At 51.8% G+C, this 14,783-nt stretch overlaps 6 protein-coding genes across 6 annotated transcripts; 3 read left to right on the top strand and 3 right to left on the bottom strand.

Annotated features, from left to right (window-relative positions):
- Window positions 1–24: 24 nt before the first annotated feature.
- BDZ99DRAFT_514924 (uncharacterized protein) lies at window positions 25–450 on the top strand (the record flags this gene model as incomplete). The annotated part of the gene is made up of 1 exon (XM_033724923.1): window positions 25–450. The coding sequence occupies one exon, from the start codon at window positions 25–27 to the stop codon at window positions 448–450; it is 426 nt and encodes a 141-aa protein (XP_033583292.1).
- On the bottom strand, window positions 296–674 carry BDZ99DRAFT_458201 (uncharacterized protein). The gene has a single exon (XM_033718863.1). It carries the CDS (start codon window positions 656–658, stop codon window positions 476–478), a length of 183 nt encoding a protein of 60 aa, XP_033583291.1. The 5' UTR covers window positions 659–674; the 3' UTR covers window positions 296–475.
- A 208-nt stretch (window positions 675–882) lies between these two features.
- On the bottom strand, window positions 883–2,804 carry BDZ99DRAFT_458200 (flavonoid 3',5'-hydroxylase). Its single transcript, XM_033718862.1, has 5 exons — window positions 2,516–2,804; window positions 2,141–2,459; window positions 1,253–2,086; window positions 1,085–1,202; window positions 883–1,032 (listed from the first exon to the last, which is right to left on the bottom strand). The coding sequence occupies exons 1-5, from the start codon at window positions 2,760–2,762 to the stop codon at window positions 991–993; spliced, it is 1,560 nt and encodes a 519-aa protein (XP_033583290.1). The 5' UTR covers window positions 2,763–2,804; the 3' UTR covers window positions 883–990.
- Window positions 2,805–3,698: 894 nt separating this feature from the next.
- BDZ99DRAFT_433472 (sugar transporter-like protein) lies at window positions 3,699–6,094 on the top strand. Its single transcript, XM_033717399.1, has 9 exons — window positions 3,699–4,105; window positions 4,158–4,361; window positions 4,408–4,544; window positions 4,598–4,707; window positions 4,760–5,036; window positions 5,098–5,380; window positions 5,440–5,545; window positions 5,600–5,680; window positions 5,731–6,094. The coding sequence occupies exons 1-9, from the start codon at window positions 3,974–3,976 to the stop codon at window positions 5,919–5,921; spliced, it is 1,521 nt and encodes a 506-aa protein (XP_033583289.1). The 5' UTR covers window positions 3,699–3,973; the 3' UTR covers window positions 5,922–6,094.
- Window positions 6,095–6,415: 321 nt separating this feature from the next.
- On the top strand, window positions 6,416–12,631 carry BDZ99DRAFT_494165 (uncharacterized protein; the record flags this gene model as incomplete). Its single annotated transcript, XM_033723293.1, has 2 exons — window positions 6,416–6,760; window positions 6,817–12,631. The coding sequence occupies 2 exons, from the start codon at window positions 6,416–6,418 to the stop codon at window positions 12,403–12,405; spliced, it is 5,934 nt and encodes a 1,977-aa protein (XP_033583288.1). The 3' UTR covers window positions 12,406–12,631.
- BDZ99DRAFT_458197 (kinase-like protein) lies at window positions 12,632–13,913 on the bottom strand. The gene has a single exon (XM_033718861.1). It carries the CDS (start codon window positions 13,790–13,792, stop codon window positions 12,812–12,814), a length of 981 nt encoding a protein of 326 aa, XP_033583287.1. The 5' UTR covers window positions 13,793–13,913; the 3' UTR covers window positions 12,632–12,811.
- Window positions 13,914–14,783: the final 870 nt, after the last annotated feature.

Here is a 14,783-nt window from a genome sequence, read left to right as displayed (position 1 = left end):
GGGTCACGATCCAGTTACTTGAAAATGTCACCGAAATCACGCCCAATCTTCGAAACACAACCCAAACTTGGCATATGCCTGTCCGCACCATACTGCATCATCGAAGTCCATTTCCACGAGTCAAGCCCAGAGCACCCTATCAAAAGATCGACCACACGATCTCCTCCTTCCGGCATCCCGCTGTGCCGCATCCCTCTCCACTCTCCCGCCGCAAGCCCGGGCCCCCATCCCCCACCAATCCTCCCGCAAGAAACCCATCCGTTCACAAAACTCAGACCAAGGCACATAGTATCCCCTTCCTCCCCTTCTCCATTTTTCTACCCACGCCAGCCCGTTCACCGTTACGTCGGACCCACGCAGGCCGTCACCAACAGCCTCGCACCTCGCTTGGGCTGCTCCCCCGACACCGGCGCGCCGCTGATCGCTGCTCGCGCTGCAACTGCCGTGTGAGTGGCGTCTTCGAACGGGCCATGAATCATGGAAAGAACCCTTGCATCCCGAACCCGAGGCGGCGGGTCGGGCCAGGGGGCCCCACTTGGGGCAGGGATCGACCGGCGCCGTCGATGGCGGTGAATGGGGGCCCGTGCGGTGCGAATTTCGGGCGAGGCGAGACGAGACGAGACGAGGCGGGAGCGGCAGTGGCAACGGCAGCTGGCATTGGGCTGGGGTGGGGGAATTCAGGGATTTAGTTTTTCTGCGCGGGATGGGGCATGACTCGGCGGTGAGGATGAGTGAGAGGATCAACAGGGCCGAACGCGAAGAAGTCACTTCCGCAGTTGCATGGTGACGGGTAGACTGTCTAAACGAGGCACTAGTTTTTCTCGTATCCTCCAGGGATTCTGAGGGTTCAGATGCAGGAGACTCAGGAAACTCGAAGGCATGGTTGCAATATCTCGCATGGAAGTTCCTTGAAAGTCTACTCGGGAACATATGCTAGCTAATTACATGTGCTGAAATAGAGGAAGAGGTTTGAAGTAATATGTAAGAAGCCTAAACAACCGGCGCGCGTCTTTCAATGGTAATCCACATATCCTAGATAGACGTTAGAAGAAGTCGCAAGGCGATACTGGAATATGAAACTCACCTTCCAGAATCCTACTCCGCCCTTGACAACGAACGTGCCCGGTTGTTCCTTGTTGACAATTTCAGGTTTGAAGCTGCGGAAGAATACCAAGGGTGCCTTGTACAATTCCATAAGTGCACTACGAGAAGGTTAGATATGGTAAGCGATAAAGGGTCAGTGAATGCTTACATGTCTTTCCCAAGGCAAACTCTCGCGCCGTATCCGAAAGCCATGTTGTACTTGTTGTACTCCTTAGTCTTTTCCTCGCTCTCTAGCCATCGCTCTGGTCGGAACTCCGAGGCGTCTGGGCCGTATATATTTTCATCGCGGTGGACGAGCCACGGGTTACATGTAACTTCCATACCTTCAGGTACATACTTGCCCTCAAGCTCCATACCGCCCTTTCCGACAAGCCTGGGGAAGATGTTCGGCGCGGAGGGACACAGTCTCGTACTTTCCTTTACGCAAGCGACGTAGTATGGGCAGTGCTGGATCACTTCGTCGTATTGAGGAGTTGGGGAGAGCTTTCCTGCTCGAGTTGCCGCGTCTAGCTCTGCCATGAGTTTGGCGTAGACCTTTTCGTTGGACATGATGTAACACATCATTGCTTGGAATGCAGTTCCGGTAGTATCTGCTCCGGCAAGAAGAACCAGAAGGATCTCGGCTTTGATGTAATCCATGTCGAGTGGGTTGCCATCTTCGGTTCTCGCATCGAGGAAAGTCTGTAATAGATCAATGCGTCCAACTTTGCCTGCTTCAATGTCCTCCTGGCGCTGCAAAATGAGCTTGTCGCGGAAGCGCATGAGCGTGCCAATGCCGGAGTCATGTTCTGGTTTCGCAACGAGGTACTTTTCGCCCACCCAAGTGCTCTTCACCCAATTCGTGAAGGGATATAGACGAGCCATTATTCCAAATGGCACGAGGCCATCGTGGAAACCCTGAATGAGGCCTCCAACATCAGATCCCGACTCGACAAAACCGAATGGAGCTCCAAAACCAATCTCTGAGATTATATCATACGCCCTAGGGCCCTGGTCAGCGGAGTTGCAAAGACTGGTTCTTTGAAATAGCAATTACATGTATACTGCCCATGGAGCAAAATCGAACTTCTTTGGTGATTTGGCGAACAGCTTGGTAAGTTTGCTGATCCAGTCAGCAATGCGCATGTCCACCAAAGGCTCCATCTTCTTGATATTTGAGAAGGCATATGGTCCTGCGGCGACCTTCCGGAAATGAGCGTGTTGCTTCCAGTCCTGCATATTGAACAAGCTTTCCGTCTCCCCGAAGCTACCCGTAATGTAGTGCTTGGACTTGGTTGCTTGTCGGTTATAAATGTCGGGAAGCTTCGTCGCGTCACTACATAAGAGCAGCGTAGGCGTTATGCGGATGACAGGACCTTGCCGTAAAGGTTAGCTATGCAACACAGGGTCACATCTGATGGGCAATGTATACCATATCTCTTGTGCAATTCATATTCAAGCAGGCGCTCGTCTTCCTTAACGTTGTGGTACGCAACCCAGAGTCGCGTCACACTGGCCCAGAATGGACCGGGGAACTTGGACAATGGATGGAAGAAGCGATAGTAGACGATTTGATGCAGCGCTTTGAATGCAAGATAGGCACAAAATGCAAGGAAGAATTTCCCGAAGGTAAGCTTCGAGAGGATGGAGGGACTGTCCACCTCGGTGGCTGAAGCCATAGTTGCTACTGTAGAAATTGAGGAAGGCTGAGAGAGGAAAGCGATGAAAGGAAGAAGTCAAGCTTCTGCGTAGATAGCTGCCGTTTGTACTACACCGCGAGGGAAATGACCCGCTGTGAAATCAGGGAGCTCCCAGTGCACCACTCCCGTCCCAGACATAGGCCATGATGCTGTCAACTGGCAAGGAGCGGGGGTGTTCACACCAGATGTGGGGTAGTAGCCCAAGGGTCCCGCGTTAAGCAGAGTCATGATATGGAGACGCGAAACCTTTTCCACCGCGATGTGCGGGAATCCTCGTTTGGGGGAGGTGCGCAACCCCCGTTCACAGCGGCATTTGGTGATTGAGGCACAGCTTCGGCAGACCAGTTCGGCGGGCACCCAGCCTGTTTCAGCAACGTGCAGGCCTCACGCATCGGACTGAGCAGAGGAGCAAATCATTGCTGGTTGTTGTCGTCCACGGGTGGATCAGCATGAGGCACTAAGAGACGGCGGGCCCACCTGTCAGGCCCGCGAGCCGAGTGGTGTGGCACTATGAGGCATCCAAACCTTGAATCCCTTGCGCCCTGTTCATCTCCTCCAGACCCAAGTATGCAACGTCTTCACACCCAAACACGGCCCAGAAGCATGCAGCGTGAAGCCCGACAACGGCCTCCGCGCGAGGTTCCCATGCACCGTGCAGCTCTTGGGCCTTTCCCGGACCCCCGAGCCGTCTCCTGAGCCCTGCTCAACGCCCAGTTGGTATCACCAAGCAGCGTGAATAATGCACTGTGCCGTGGATCTGATCTACTATCTCACTCATCACCGTCTTTCATTCGTCAATTCGTCAAACATGGCTAGATAAGCCGTTCGGAGCTTTCATTTTGTCAACTTCCAGCCCCGTTTTTTCGTCTACGGAAAGATCTACTGCGTGCTCGCCGACCGCCACCCTGCATGCACCAGTTCTTCAAGACGCCATTGCCAGTTGGAGTTGTCCTGAGCTTTTGAGAAGGCTTGGAGAAGATCCTGACTCAATCCAGCTCGGTTACATGCCTCGGAGCCGTCCCATGTCTCGAATTATCAGCAAGCTATCTGTGATACGCATGTGCCTTATGTATACGGTCACCCTTCCGGAGCCTCTTCGCGTGTAGCTAGCCAGAGGTGCTTCCCGCCCGTTTAATTCTGTATCTTTCATTTGCTCTTTGCAGTTCCAAACTCCTCCCACGCATGCCAACATGGTTCTTCAAGGGAAGAAGATTTACAATAATGCCCTGCTTGCAGGAGGGCTATCATTCATCACCTTCGGGTGGGATGCAGGTGTTCTGGGGGGCATTCTACTGACCCCCGAGTTCCAGACGGCCATGGGAGTACGTGACTAGCAATGCCATACACGATCTACACGCTAACGGTTACTTGTAGATGCCAAACACCACCACGATATCCATGATAACTTCAGTGTTTCTCTTGGCGTCGTGGTTGGGATGTATCATTGTGTCGTTGTCTGGCCTCTTCTTGGGCCGAAGGACATGGATCATCTTGGGAAGCTCAGTCCAGATAGTTGGAACTATCATCTCTGCTAGTAGCTATAGCTACGGCCAGTTGATTGCTGGACGAGTCTTGATTGTGTGTTATCCATTTAAGTCGTCGGACTGTACCTAACAGAATACAGGGCATCGGCAATGGCTTCTGTACCTCAATGGTGCCCATCTTTGTCGCTGAAATGGCAATCATCACTAGCAAGCGTGGTCAAGGTGTTAACGCCATACTAGCTTGCGCAAGTCTGGGAACTGCCTTTGCCTACTGGGTGTATGTCCTGGTCGTTTGCTCCGCGAAAATCTCAGGACTGACTAGGCGACCAGTGACTTCGGGATGGTGTTCGCTCATAATACTCAAGCCGTCTGGAGATTCCCAGTTGCGTTCCAGATTGTGTGGGCATTGTTGACCATCGGATTCCTGCTACGAAGCCCAGGTGAGCAGACACCGATTACCACATTGCATTCAGATACTGACCCGTCTGAAAGACACTCCACGATACCTCTACGCACGGGACCGCGATGCTGATGGAGATGCTGTCCTGGAACGTCTTTACGAAAAGTCCATCAGTGATTCCGAGGTTGCTCTCGCAAAGCAGGACATTTTAGCTTCTCTAGAACTCGAGCGCACTACGACTGCAGGCCTCCGTATCAAGGATTTCTTCTATGATACCTCCGACATCCAAGCCGCGCGACGGATACGCACTGGTATGATCCTCATAGGTGTGGCGTATCTCATGGGCATTGACATGATCTTCTACTACACGTACGTATAGATACCATGTCATTTATCACTTGCACAGAGCCATCTAACACGTCGCTCGCAGGACTACCATATTCCAAGTATACATAGGTCTGGCACCTCTCACTGCTTCCGGCCTGGCCGGTGCAGCAACGTCGGTTCTGGCTATCACAAACTTCGTGGGCGTAGTCTATATGGAGAAGTTCAAAAGACGCACTTGGCTCATTTTTGGCGCAATTGGACAGACAGTCTTCCTTGCTGCTTTTACTGGTTTGCTATCTAGCCCTGGCCATGCGACCGGTGCAGCCGCAGCGGCGATGCTCTTCTGCTGGATTGCAATATTTGGACCGACCTGGTGTCCAGTCACAGTAAGATCACTTCTAGACCCGTAACACTTGCAAGGTATACTGATCCGCTCCGCTTCTAGTACGTGTATGCTTCTGAAATCATGCCACTCCGTTACCGCCATGTCGGTTTCGCTCTCAGTGTCTCCAGTCAATGGTTGATGGCATTTGTTACGGTCTATGCTGGACGTTAGTTACCTATCACCGCCGACTTTCGAGTTCCTCTGCTGACAAATGTGCTAGCTATCGCAATCGCTGATCCTAACGTTGGATGGAAGACTTGGATCTGGTTCCTTGTTTTCAATGCTATCGCTGCACCATATGGTAAGTCGCGAATGCCTACATTCGTACATGGTTTCTAATAAACTCAACAGTCTACTTCTGCTGTCCTGAGACTCGCGGCCTCACCCTTGAGGGTATCGATCTTATCTTCATGTCGGCTAGGCTGCATGAAACGCCTGCCGCGAAGCAGCTTGAACATGACTTTGTGGCGGAGAGTACTGCGACCGACACCGATTCCGGAAAGGAGGGGAACGTTGCTGTTGTTCCAGAGAAGGAGGTTTGAGCGGCCTTGAAAAGGGGACATTAAGCGCTGTTACCGTACGCGGACCGTGTTCAAGGATCAAAACCGTTTAAAGTCGAGGTCGAGGTTGCCGGGGAAAAGAGATAAAACTTAGATTCGCTCTCATACAAGCCAATATCATCGCCTTTGAGCTCCAAGCAAACACAAATATCATCACCCCATGTGTTCTTGGAGGAACGTCGCTATGGTTCATCAGGAGTTTCAATTCTTAAAAGAATTATTCGTGATGAGTGAACGAACCTCGAGCACTGCTGCAGTCATGGTGTCGATAAGATTCATGACCATCATGCGTGATCAGCTGACTCGCGTGGACGGCGGTCCGAGCTTCGACCTCACTTGCCCGCCGCGTTGACTACCTTTCTTTCAACCCCAGTGAATTCGACGCACAGCAAACGCACGCACAAACGGTTCCATTCGTCGGTCTCTCCGAGTATGAAATTGCCGCTGCTCAGAGGACAATACCGGCACGACGAGCAATGGAGCGAATTGCTATAGCAGAGGTGGCACCCACCCTTCCCTCCCCCGAGACCAAGGTCATTCACGCCGTAGTCACACTTCTGTGGCCCTACTCTTCGTCCACAAAGCAATGTGCACTGCTTCTGGCGGACCCTGACTTCCGTCTTCGCCACCGGCAAGGGCAGGTCAGAGTGCGCTTCTCGGGACCCAGTGCGACAACTATTGCGCAGTCCGGGATTGGGATTGGGGATGAAGTCACGCTGGGACTACTTGGTGCTCGGTTTATTGAAGATGATGGAGGCATCCAGACGCCTGGGAAGAGCGTAGACTGGGAGCTGGGTTATGGCCGGAGGGTTGTGCTTGAGGTGTGTTGATATGAAGCCTTCCAACGAAGGAGCCAATGGCTGATCCTGAGGGATAGATTACCCGAGAGGGCAAAGAGTTATCAAGCATCGATCTTGACGACCGGGACCCGTCCCCAGAACCATCGCCCGAGGACGAAGATGTAGAAGTACGGCATGCTACTTCCATGATCACGCCTGCCATCGAGCGGGTCAGCACTCAGCACCTTGGCTCTCGAATATCTCCAGACCAGTGGTCCTCGCCTGCATTTCTTAAGCGCACACGTATATCCGAAGGATCTCTATTTAGATCTGAGCTGAACACCCAGGATACTGCTGAAGATGGGAGCATTACAGGACACCGCCAAAAGAGAAGGAAGAGGAAGTCATACAGAGATTGGAGCGGCGTGTGGACATACTCTGCGAGGACGCCCTCTCCCGAGAAGGAAGAAGTTACATCTGCGGAAGAAGAGGATTCCGAGTCAGCTGAAGAAGCCGCAGCTGTGACGCCCTCGCGTTTCCCGCATACTCCGGTTTCTCCCTCCAAAGGAAAAGATGTTGTAACAGTTGTCACCCTACCTCTGGAACAGCCATCACCCATCGAAGACGTCTCATACGAGTCTCAGCAGGCTGCACACCCTGACGTGATTTTTGATGAGGTAGAAAAAGTAGCACGATCATCCCATATTCACGAAAGTGAGGAATTGTCGGTACGGGAGGATCTCAGCGATGATGAAGACGTCGCAGAAGAAACTGTACACCATTTCCAGAGCTTCGAAAGTGGTGCAACGTTCGCACAGGAGGACCTTGGTGACGATTACGATTTCATTGCCACTGACGACAGGTTTAACGTCCAGGAACTGGATAACGACGATCTCTATGACCAGCCAGAGCCTCATACGTTTCAACGAGAGGTGGTATATGAAGGTGACACAGAGCCAAACACTGAGGATGAAGCCGATTTTGTCCAGGAAGTTGATTCACAGGGCTTACAAGCCGCTGAATTGGAAGTCGAAGAACTGGAGGACTTTCATAATGATGACCAGCACGAGGTTCCCGTGGAAGGCGAGACTTACTGGAGCGACACTGAGGTAGCCTCCTCCGAGTCGGACGAAGAGCAAAATATGCTCGATCAAGTTGACGAGGAGGACTATTTTGAAGAGGAAGAAGAACGGCAGGACCACTATCCTACTGAACCGCCAGAAATTGTGGTTTTGAGCTCTACGGAGGAAGCTAGTTCGGACGAGGCCAGTTCGGATGAAGTCAGTTCGGACGAAGCCGTTGCGGACGAAGCTGTTTCGGATGATGAAGAACAGCCTCATCAGGAAATCCATAACAGGGAGCGGTCAGGAACACAAGAGGAACCGATTGTTCTCGAGGAAGACTCAGACGAAGAAGTGAGCGAGCATGAAGAGCCGGAGCGTGATCAGGTTTCGAGGCGTCGAGACCGCTCGGGAACCCGGGAAGAACCAATTGAGCCTAACAGGAGTGTAGAGGTGATGATGCCTCCGCCAGATCTGCCGTTTCTTCGCACGAACTTCGCGTCCACTACCACATCGCAACTCCAGACGCCTGTCGGAGATGCACCTACGACTCCGGTACTCAAGCCGTTGACACCGTCTACTCTCCCGATGCCGTCTCCTTTCCCAGGGGAACGTGACGCAAGCTTTGCGTCCTATCTTGATCACCAGCAAGCAGGCTTTTCCGCTGAAGATGAGGCAACTGCAGAAGATCAACCCAAAGAGCCTACCCCAGACCCCGATCAGGACGCAGCTGACCCGAGCGACTTCTATCATTTGGCAGTACACAATACACATGCTTCTAATTATAGCGACCTTCGGTTTTCGTTTGGGTTTGACGGTTCGGCCTCCTCGCGTGAGAAAGTCCCACCGGAGGAGCTTGCGACTATTTTGTCTAAGGAGGAAGAAGTCAGCCACGCCATTGATCCAGTTGAAGATACTGTTGATAATTTCGAGGAGGCAGACCGACTCCCGCAGACCGACGAGCCTGGAGAGGACCGTATGGATGACGCTCACAGCATTGATGCAGGTCTGGAAGTCGTTGATCCGACCGAGGTAGCAGAATCACTCGCGCAGGTTGAAGAGGCTGATGAGAAGACTCCAAGCGAAAACCGCGACAATGACATAGATATTAAAAGCATTAATCCGGACGAGGAGGCAGACCAGCTTCTTCATGTCGATGGGAATGAAGATGATCTTCCGGATGAACCCTCTGATAACGACGTCGGCATCAAAGTTATTGATCACTCCGAAGAACAGAATAGCGTCTCCAAATCCGATGAAAGGGATGAAGGTCGTCTGGACGACACACACGATAATGATATAGGCGTCGATGCTATTGATGCTATTGATCATTCTGATCCCGAGAACAGCGTTCCCAAGTCAGATGAAAGGCGTGAGGGCCCTCAAGGCGACGATCACGACACGGCCGCGGGCGTAGCTATCTCTGATCAGGTCCAAGCAAAGCACTCGCCGCTCGTCGAAGTTGAACAGGCCATTCCCGAGAGCAGTCCATCACGAGAGGCTTCCCCAGATCATCAACAAGAGCAGAAGAGGCTCTCCGTATTCATCGACATTTCGTCCGACGAAGAAGAGGCGAAGTCTGTGGAAAGGGAGGACGAGCAACGAGAAGAAATTCAGGAGATGCAACAAGACTTGCCTCAAGAACATGATAATTACTGGGCTCAGTCTGACGCTCATGAGGGCCAAAAAGCAAACTGGGAAGATACTGTTCAAAAGAGTGCAGATCATGGACACCCGCTTAGCTCTCCTCATGCCAACGAGGAGCCATACCCACCCAGCCCATCCAGTCATCACGAACAAGTCCAAAGAGATGTGGTGATGATGGAAGATTCTCAGGCAAAGACATCAGATAATGGAAGTGATAGCGATGATGAAGAGCTCCCTAACTTCTATGAGCTCCTGAGCCAACCAAAAGGGTTGGACAAAGACACGCAACAATCCAGCCCCCCTGCTATTCTAGCTCAAGCTGAGGACGATGAGGTTGATGCTACACAGGGTCTACCTGTAGCACCTGGAGTGGAGACTTCTGCTTCTTACCATCCCTTACATGACACACCAGACGGTTACTCCTCCACGATGCCCCCGACATCGCAGTATGTAGGAGCTGAGCACAAGGAAAGATTTTCTCCCGGGTTAGCTGAGGTTAGAGCCCCGCCATCGTCTAGGCCAACTGTAATCGTGGATCTTGGTGGCGAAGAAAGTGACGAAGACGACGACGAAGATGAGCAGAAGGCTACCCTCTCAACGGTCATAAACGCCTCAAGGAGCGAGTACGACGGTCTTGACAATGCTCCTCAACCTCTTGGCGACGAAGTTAATGATAGTCAGACCGAACTTTCCATTAGTGCGCCAAAATCTTTGATTGTTAAGCTGCGGCTACCGAAACCCAGTTCAGAGCAAAACGATGAAGACCCTAACCTGGCTCTAAGCGCGCCCGCCATGAATACAAGATCCAAGAAGAACGCCTCGCCTGCTAAACTGGATCCACCTCGAAGAAATTTGCGTTCCAGGCGTCGAGCTACGTCGCCGATCAAGAGCAAGAGAGAAAGTACTAAGACAGCAAAAGTTGACGCTGCGCTCAACAGAGAGCGTTCTCCCTTGCCTTTGATATCCCGCTCATCGTCCGTCAAAGTTGATGAAAGCCTCTTTGAGCCTCTAGATTTTCCAATGGACGACGTAGACACAGATTCAAAGAAAAGAGCTTCGGCGTCTAAATTCCCTGATGGGGCTGTCATCAAAGATTCGTTCGATGAGAACTTGCATTCTGAGGCATCAATATCCACTGTCCCCTTCTCAGATGACACGCAGACCGTGACCATGGAAAACTATGATTATCGGTATGATTTGGACGAGCCTGAGTATCCGCATGTCTCGGAGCCAAAGCAAAGCCATCAAGACATGTTGTCGCTAGGTGAAGAAGTCTATGAGACTCAAATGCCGCGTCGTCCGTCATATTCTTCAATCACCCAGCAAGAATCCCGTGGCATTGAGACACAACGCTCACCCAGCCCAGTCATAGCCTCCTCACCACCAGAAGCCCCATGGGATAATGAAGCCGCTGCAGGTCAAGTCAGTTATCCGCGTCTTCCACTCGACAGGTCCAGTCCGCCTGCAACTCAACCTGAAGCAGACCTACAAGATGTCACTATGCACAACTACTCTATGGCTAATAGCAACCTTCCGATGACTCCAGATGCAAGCCAACACCCAGTGGCTTCGCAATCGTTTTCTCTAGGCACTCACATCGATGAGACACTGCAGCAAAACACGAACGAACAGCGGTTCCAAGATTCACAACCTACTTTGGGTACTCACATCTCAGAGACTCTGCCCGAAACATTGCCGCTCTCCCCGCAACTGACTCAAAAGACATCTGCCGCGTTCTCGTCTGCTTCCCCAGAGCGAACTGAAATGCCTTCGGACTCCATTTCGCGGCCCTCGGCGACAAAAAAGAAGCCTATTCCGGCTTATGGACAGAAATCTGCGGGTACCCCTGGGCACAGTCGTAACACTGTACACGACACTCTAGCTACCTCGGAAGTCAGACAGGTGGATGAGATGACCGCCGAGCACTCCGTTGCGAGTCAGAGGCTTGTTGATACACGTAGACAGAATAAACACAATCGCGACACTATATGGAACAACCCCCTAGTCAAGTCGGAATTCCTGCAGGTGGACGAGATGATAAATGGTTCCAACTACTCAGCTCCTAGCAAGGGACCCCGGACTTCTTTGGATGCTAGAGATGGTAAATCAGTACAACTCCGGACTTCTCTGACAGCTTTGGGAGGCAAGTCTTCCCAACCTCGGAATAGAAAAGCCAAGGTCCCATCGCGCGTCAGTGTCGGCGGCATACCTGTTCCTGCGGTCTTGAGCGAGTGGTTTGCTCCCCGTTCTAGCCTAGCTGCAAGGCAATCTTCACCTTCCACGTCAACGAGCAGTCAAGAAGAAGACGGTGGTGGAAGTGTGGCGTTGGAGCAAGAGACTGCACACCTCGTACCCACAGCAACCGAGAAGATCCAGCCTCGCCAAGCCGTGGAAGCTCCAAGTCAAGGCTTCCGCACCAGTCTTTCCTACTACACGCCTCTTTCTAAACTCAGCACATACCTCAACATCCCCTCGCAATCCCTGGATGCCTCTCTCGATGTCCTCGCAATCGTCACGCGAGACGCGTCACCGGCTGAACGCGCGAAGAAAGGTCCAAGAGACTTCAGCACTGTTTTCCACATCACTGACGCCTCTATCCACCCGAATGCCATTCAGGTCCAGATATTCCGTCCTTACCGCGTCGCCATACCAACCGCACAGGTGGGCGACGTGGTGCTCTTGCACAACTTTGCGGTCAAGTCGCACAAGGGTAAAGAGCAGCTACTGAGCTCGGAGGATAGCGCGTGGCGTGTGTGGCGGTTTGGAAAGCCTTTGTGGGGTATGAAGAAGGGGCAGCATGGGGAGACCGAGGCGCGGGAGGAGTGTAGCGGACCGCCGGCGGAAGTGTGCGACGAGGAGAGGAGGCAGGTTGAGGTATTTCGGGCGTGGTGGCAAAGTGTAGCTGGTGCGGAGGGGGATGGGCAGGGGAATAGTGAGGCTAAGGGAGGACAAGGGCGTGCTCTTAGGAGTCAGCTTTGATTAGACGGTTAGACGGCCTTTATGGGGGAGCCTAGCTTCACCAAAGTGATTTTGGCTTACACGTAATATGAATATATTGACATTACTCGGTATTCTACTATGAGCAGTCTTGATTCATAGACCTAAATGACATAGACTCATGGTATGAGACAATTTAGCAACAAACGCGAAATAAATTAAGGGTTACAAGATAATCAATGGGTCACGTTGGTCTAAGAAAAGAAGGCTTTATTATGTTATGTTATGCTGTGAGCTACAGGTTTGACTAGAAAGCATGCAGTAGTTAAAAATCTAGTTAGTAAAGAGGAGAGCTCAATGCGAACAAGTTGTTGCTGCCACAATCTACACCAGATCATTTAGTAGCGAACTCTAGCTATCACCTGAGGGAGTGAGGGAGCGACTCAGCTTAGTTGAAGGCCCAAGTAGCGAGTGTCTTTGGCTCATGGTTCTCAAGATATTCCTTGGTTTTTTTTTCCACCACTCCTGGCAGGAAGAACGTAGATTCGCGCTCCGACGTGTTTCGCCTCAAGCATGCCCCAACCACCTGACCCAGCAGCTCGCCGTGGATGCTCTTGATCGGAGCGCTCCTTACCGTATGATCCGGCACCCTGAGAAGGCGAGACAAGCAGTGCATCACCAGTCCGAGCTGGTAGACATCGCTCCGTCTATCGTAATCGGGGGATTCAGGAGGGGCGAAGGCTCTGGCCTGACGGCTCACCCGCTCATCTCTCGCGAGAGCAGTTGTGATGTCACTCTCGGAAATGCCGCAGCCAAAGTCACCGAGCACGCTTCTAGGGTAGAGCGAGCCACTGCTTGTGAGGAAAATGTTTCCAGGCTTGATATCACGGTGGAGAATCGTGTCCCATTCGGGATCAGCTTTGTCGCCCTCCTGGCGGATCCCGTAGACACAGAATCGGAGCGCCTTCGCAATATCGAGGAACACGCGCCAGAGGAAACCTTCTGGCAGGAACTGGTCTTTTCGCTTGTAGCGATCGATGAGAGTGTCGAGGGCTCCAAGCTCATAGTAAGTCATGACCATGCGCGGGACTTCACCAGGGTCTAGCTCGTAGGCCTTGAGATGAGATATGTTTGGATGGCCTCGAAGCTTGCGGAGATAATTGACCTCGCGTTTGGCGTGCAGTCCTTTGACATCTTCTCTCGTGAAGCGCTTCTCGACGCACAGGGCGCCTGAACCCTTGGACCTGACGATGAAGATACCGCCATTGAGGGCACCGGTGTCACCCCCGGCTTGCTTGCTCAAAGCTTTGACGAACGTGAAGTGAGAGTCTTCTTTGACGTGTTTGGGGGCTTGTTTTTTGTGTGAGTGGCCATGGTGGCCACCGCCGCGGAGCATATCTCCGAGATCGAATCGCACGTGCCTGGACATGACGGTGGTGTCTTGGAGATTGCGCTTGAGGTGTGTGGGAAGATTGAAACTGGAAAGCCGGAACTTGGTAGTGTTTTAAGGTTACAATCCAGTTGAGTGAGAACGTTAAAATTTGTATGCGGGAATCGAAGTCGGAAGCTGCATTTTTTATATTACGCTAATCTAAGTCTAAACAATGTATTAGGTAGCGTTCGTTCTTTCACAACTTGCTTTGTGAAGACATACCAAAATAATCGCTGAACGTTGTAACATCGTTCACAGTGTTGCAGCGCTCACAATGGAAGAAGGGTGAGCTGTTGGTCGTTATTATCGAAAGGTCGCTTTCACGAATATGGCTTAAAATATCGTGAAATGATCTCGTGCTCACAGGGAAGGCGATTAGGCGGGGTTTGGGCAACTCGAGAAATTACTAGCTCTTGGTAAAGATAATAGGCAATGAAGACTGACTTACTTCAAGACATCTAGGGCGCGTTGCCGCCGCCTTGCTCAAGACGAGGCGGAGGTCAAAAGAGAGGTGGCTGCGGATCGCATCTATCAAAGTCTGACAACACAGAGCGAATACATAGCAGCTAGGAAATAGAAAGTGGAATAGTGCATGACATCAAGTTAACATTCCGACACATGGAAGACCATTGTGTTTGGTATACCGCTAGCGCTGTGTGTGAACACGATATCTATAGTTTAGTGCTTCTACTGAGCCGTTGTTCTACGACCTTTGGTGATCGCTCTATGAGCATGAGCAAAACAGGGGAAATGTGAAAGGATGCTAGTGATCTCGTCGTGCATTGAAAGTTCGAAATCGATCGACCCAGCTCCTGGAGACGTCGAACGGGGTCGGACACTCGGTACAAATGTGGAGAAAGTAGGATTGACATGCTGATACAACGTGCCGATGCCATCCGAGCTATCCTGCCCATCGAGTTATTAAGGGCCGAGCATAAGAAGTCCTGAATACTGCTGATAGGTCGAAAATGGAAGAGATCGTTTGAGT

This window comes from Mytilinidion resinicola (genome assembly GCF_010093595.1).
Source record: "Mytilinidion resinicola strain CBS 304.34 unplaced genomic scaffold BDZ99scaffold_2, whole genome shotgun sequence".
Taxonomy (NCBI): domain Eukaryota; kingdom Fungi; phylum Ascomycota; class Dothideomycetes; order Mytilinidiales; family Mytilinidiaceae; genus Mytilinidion; species Mytilinidion resinicola.
The sequence above is the reverse complement of the archived record's forward strand: the minus strand, read 5'-3'. Positions and strand labels throughout refer to the sequence as shown.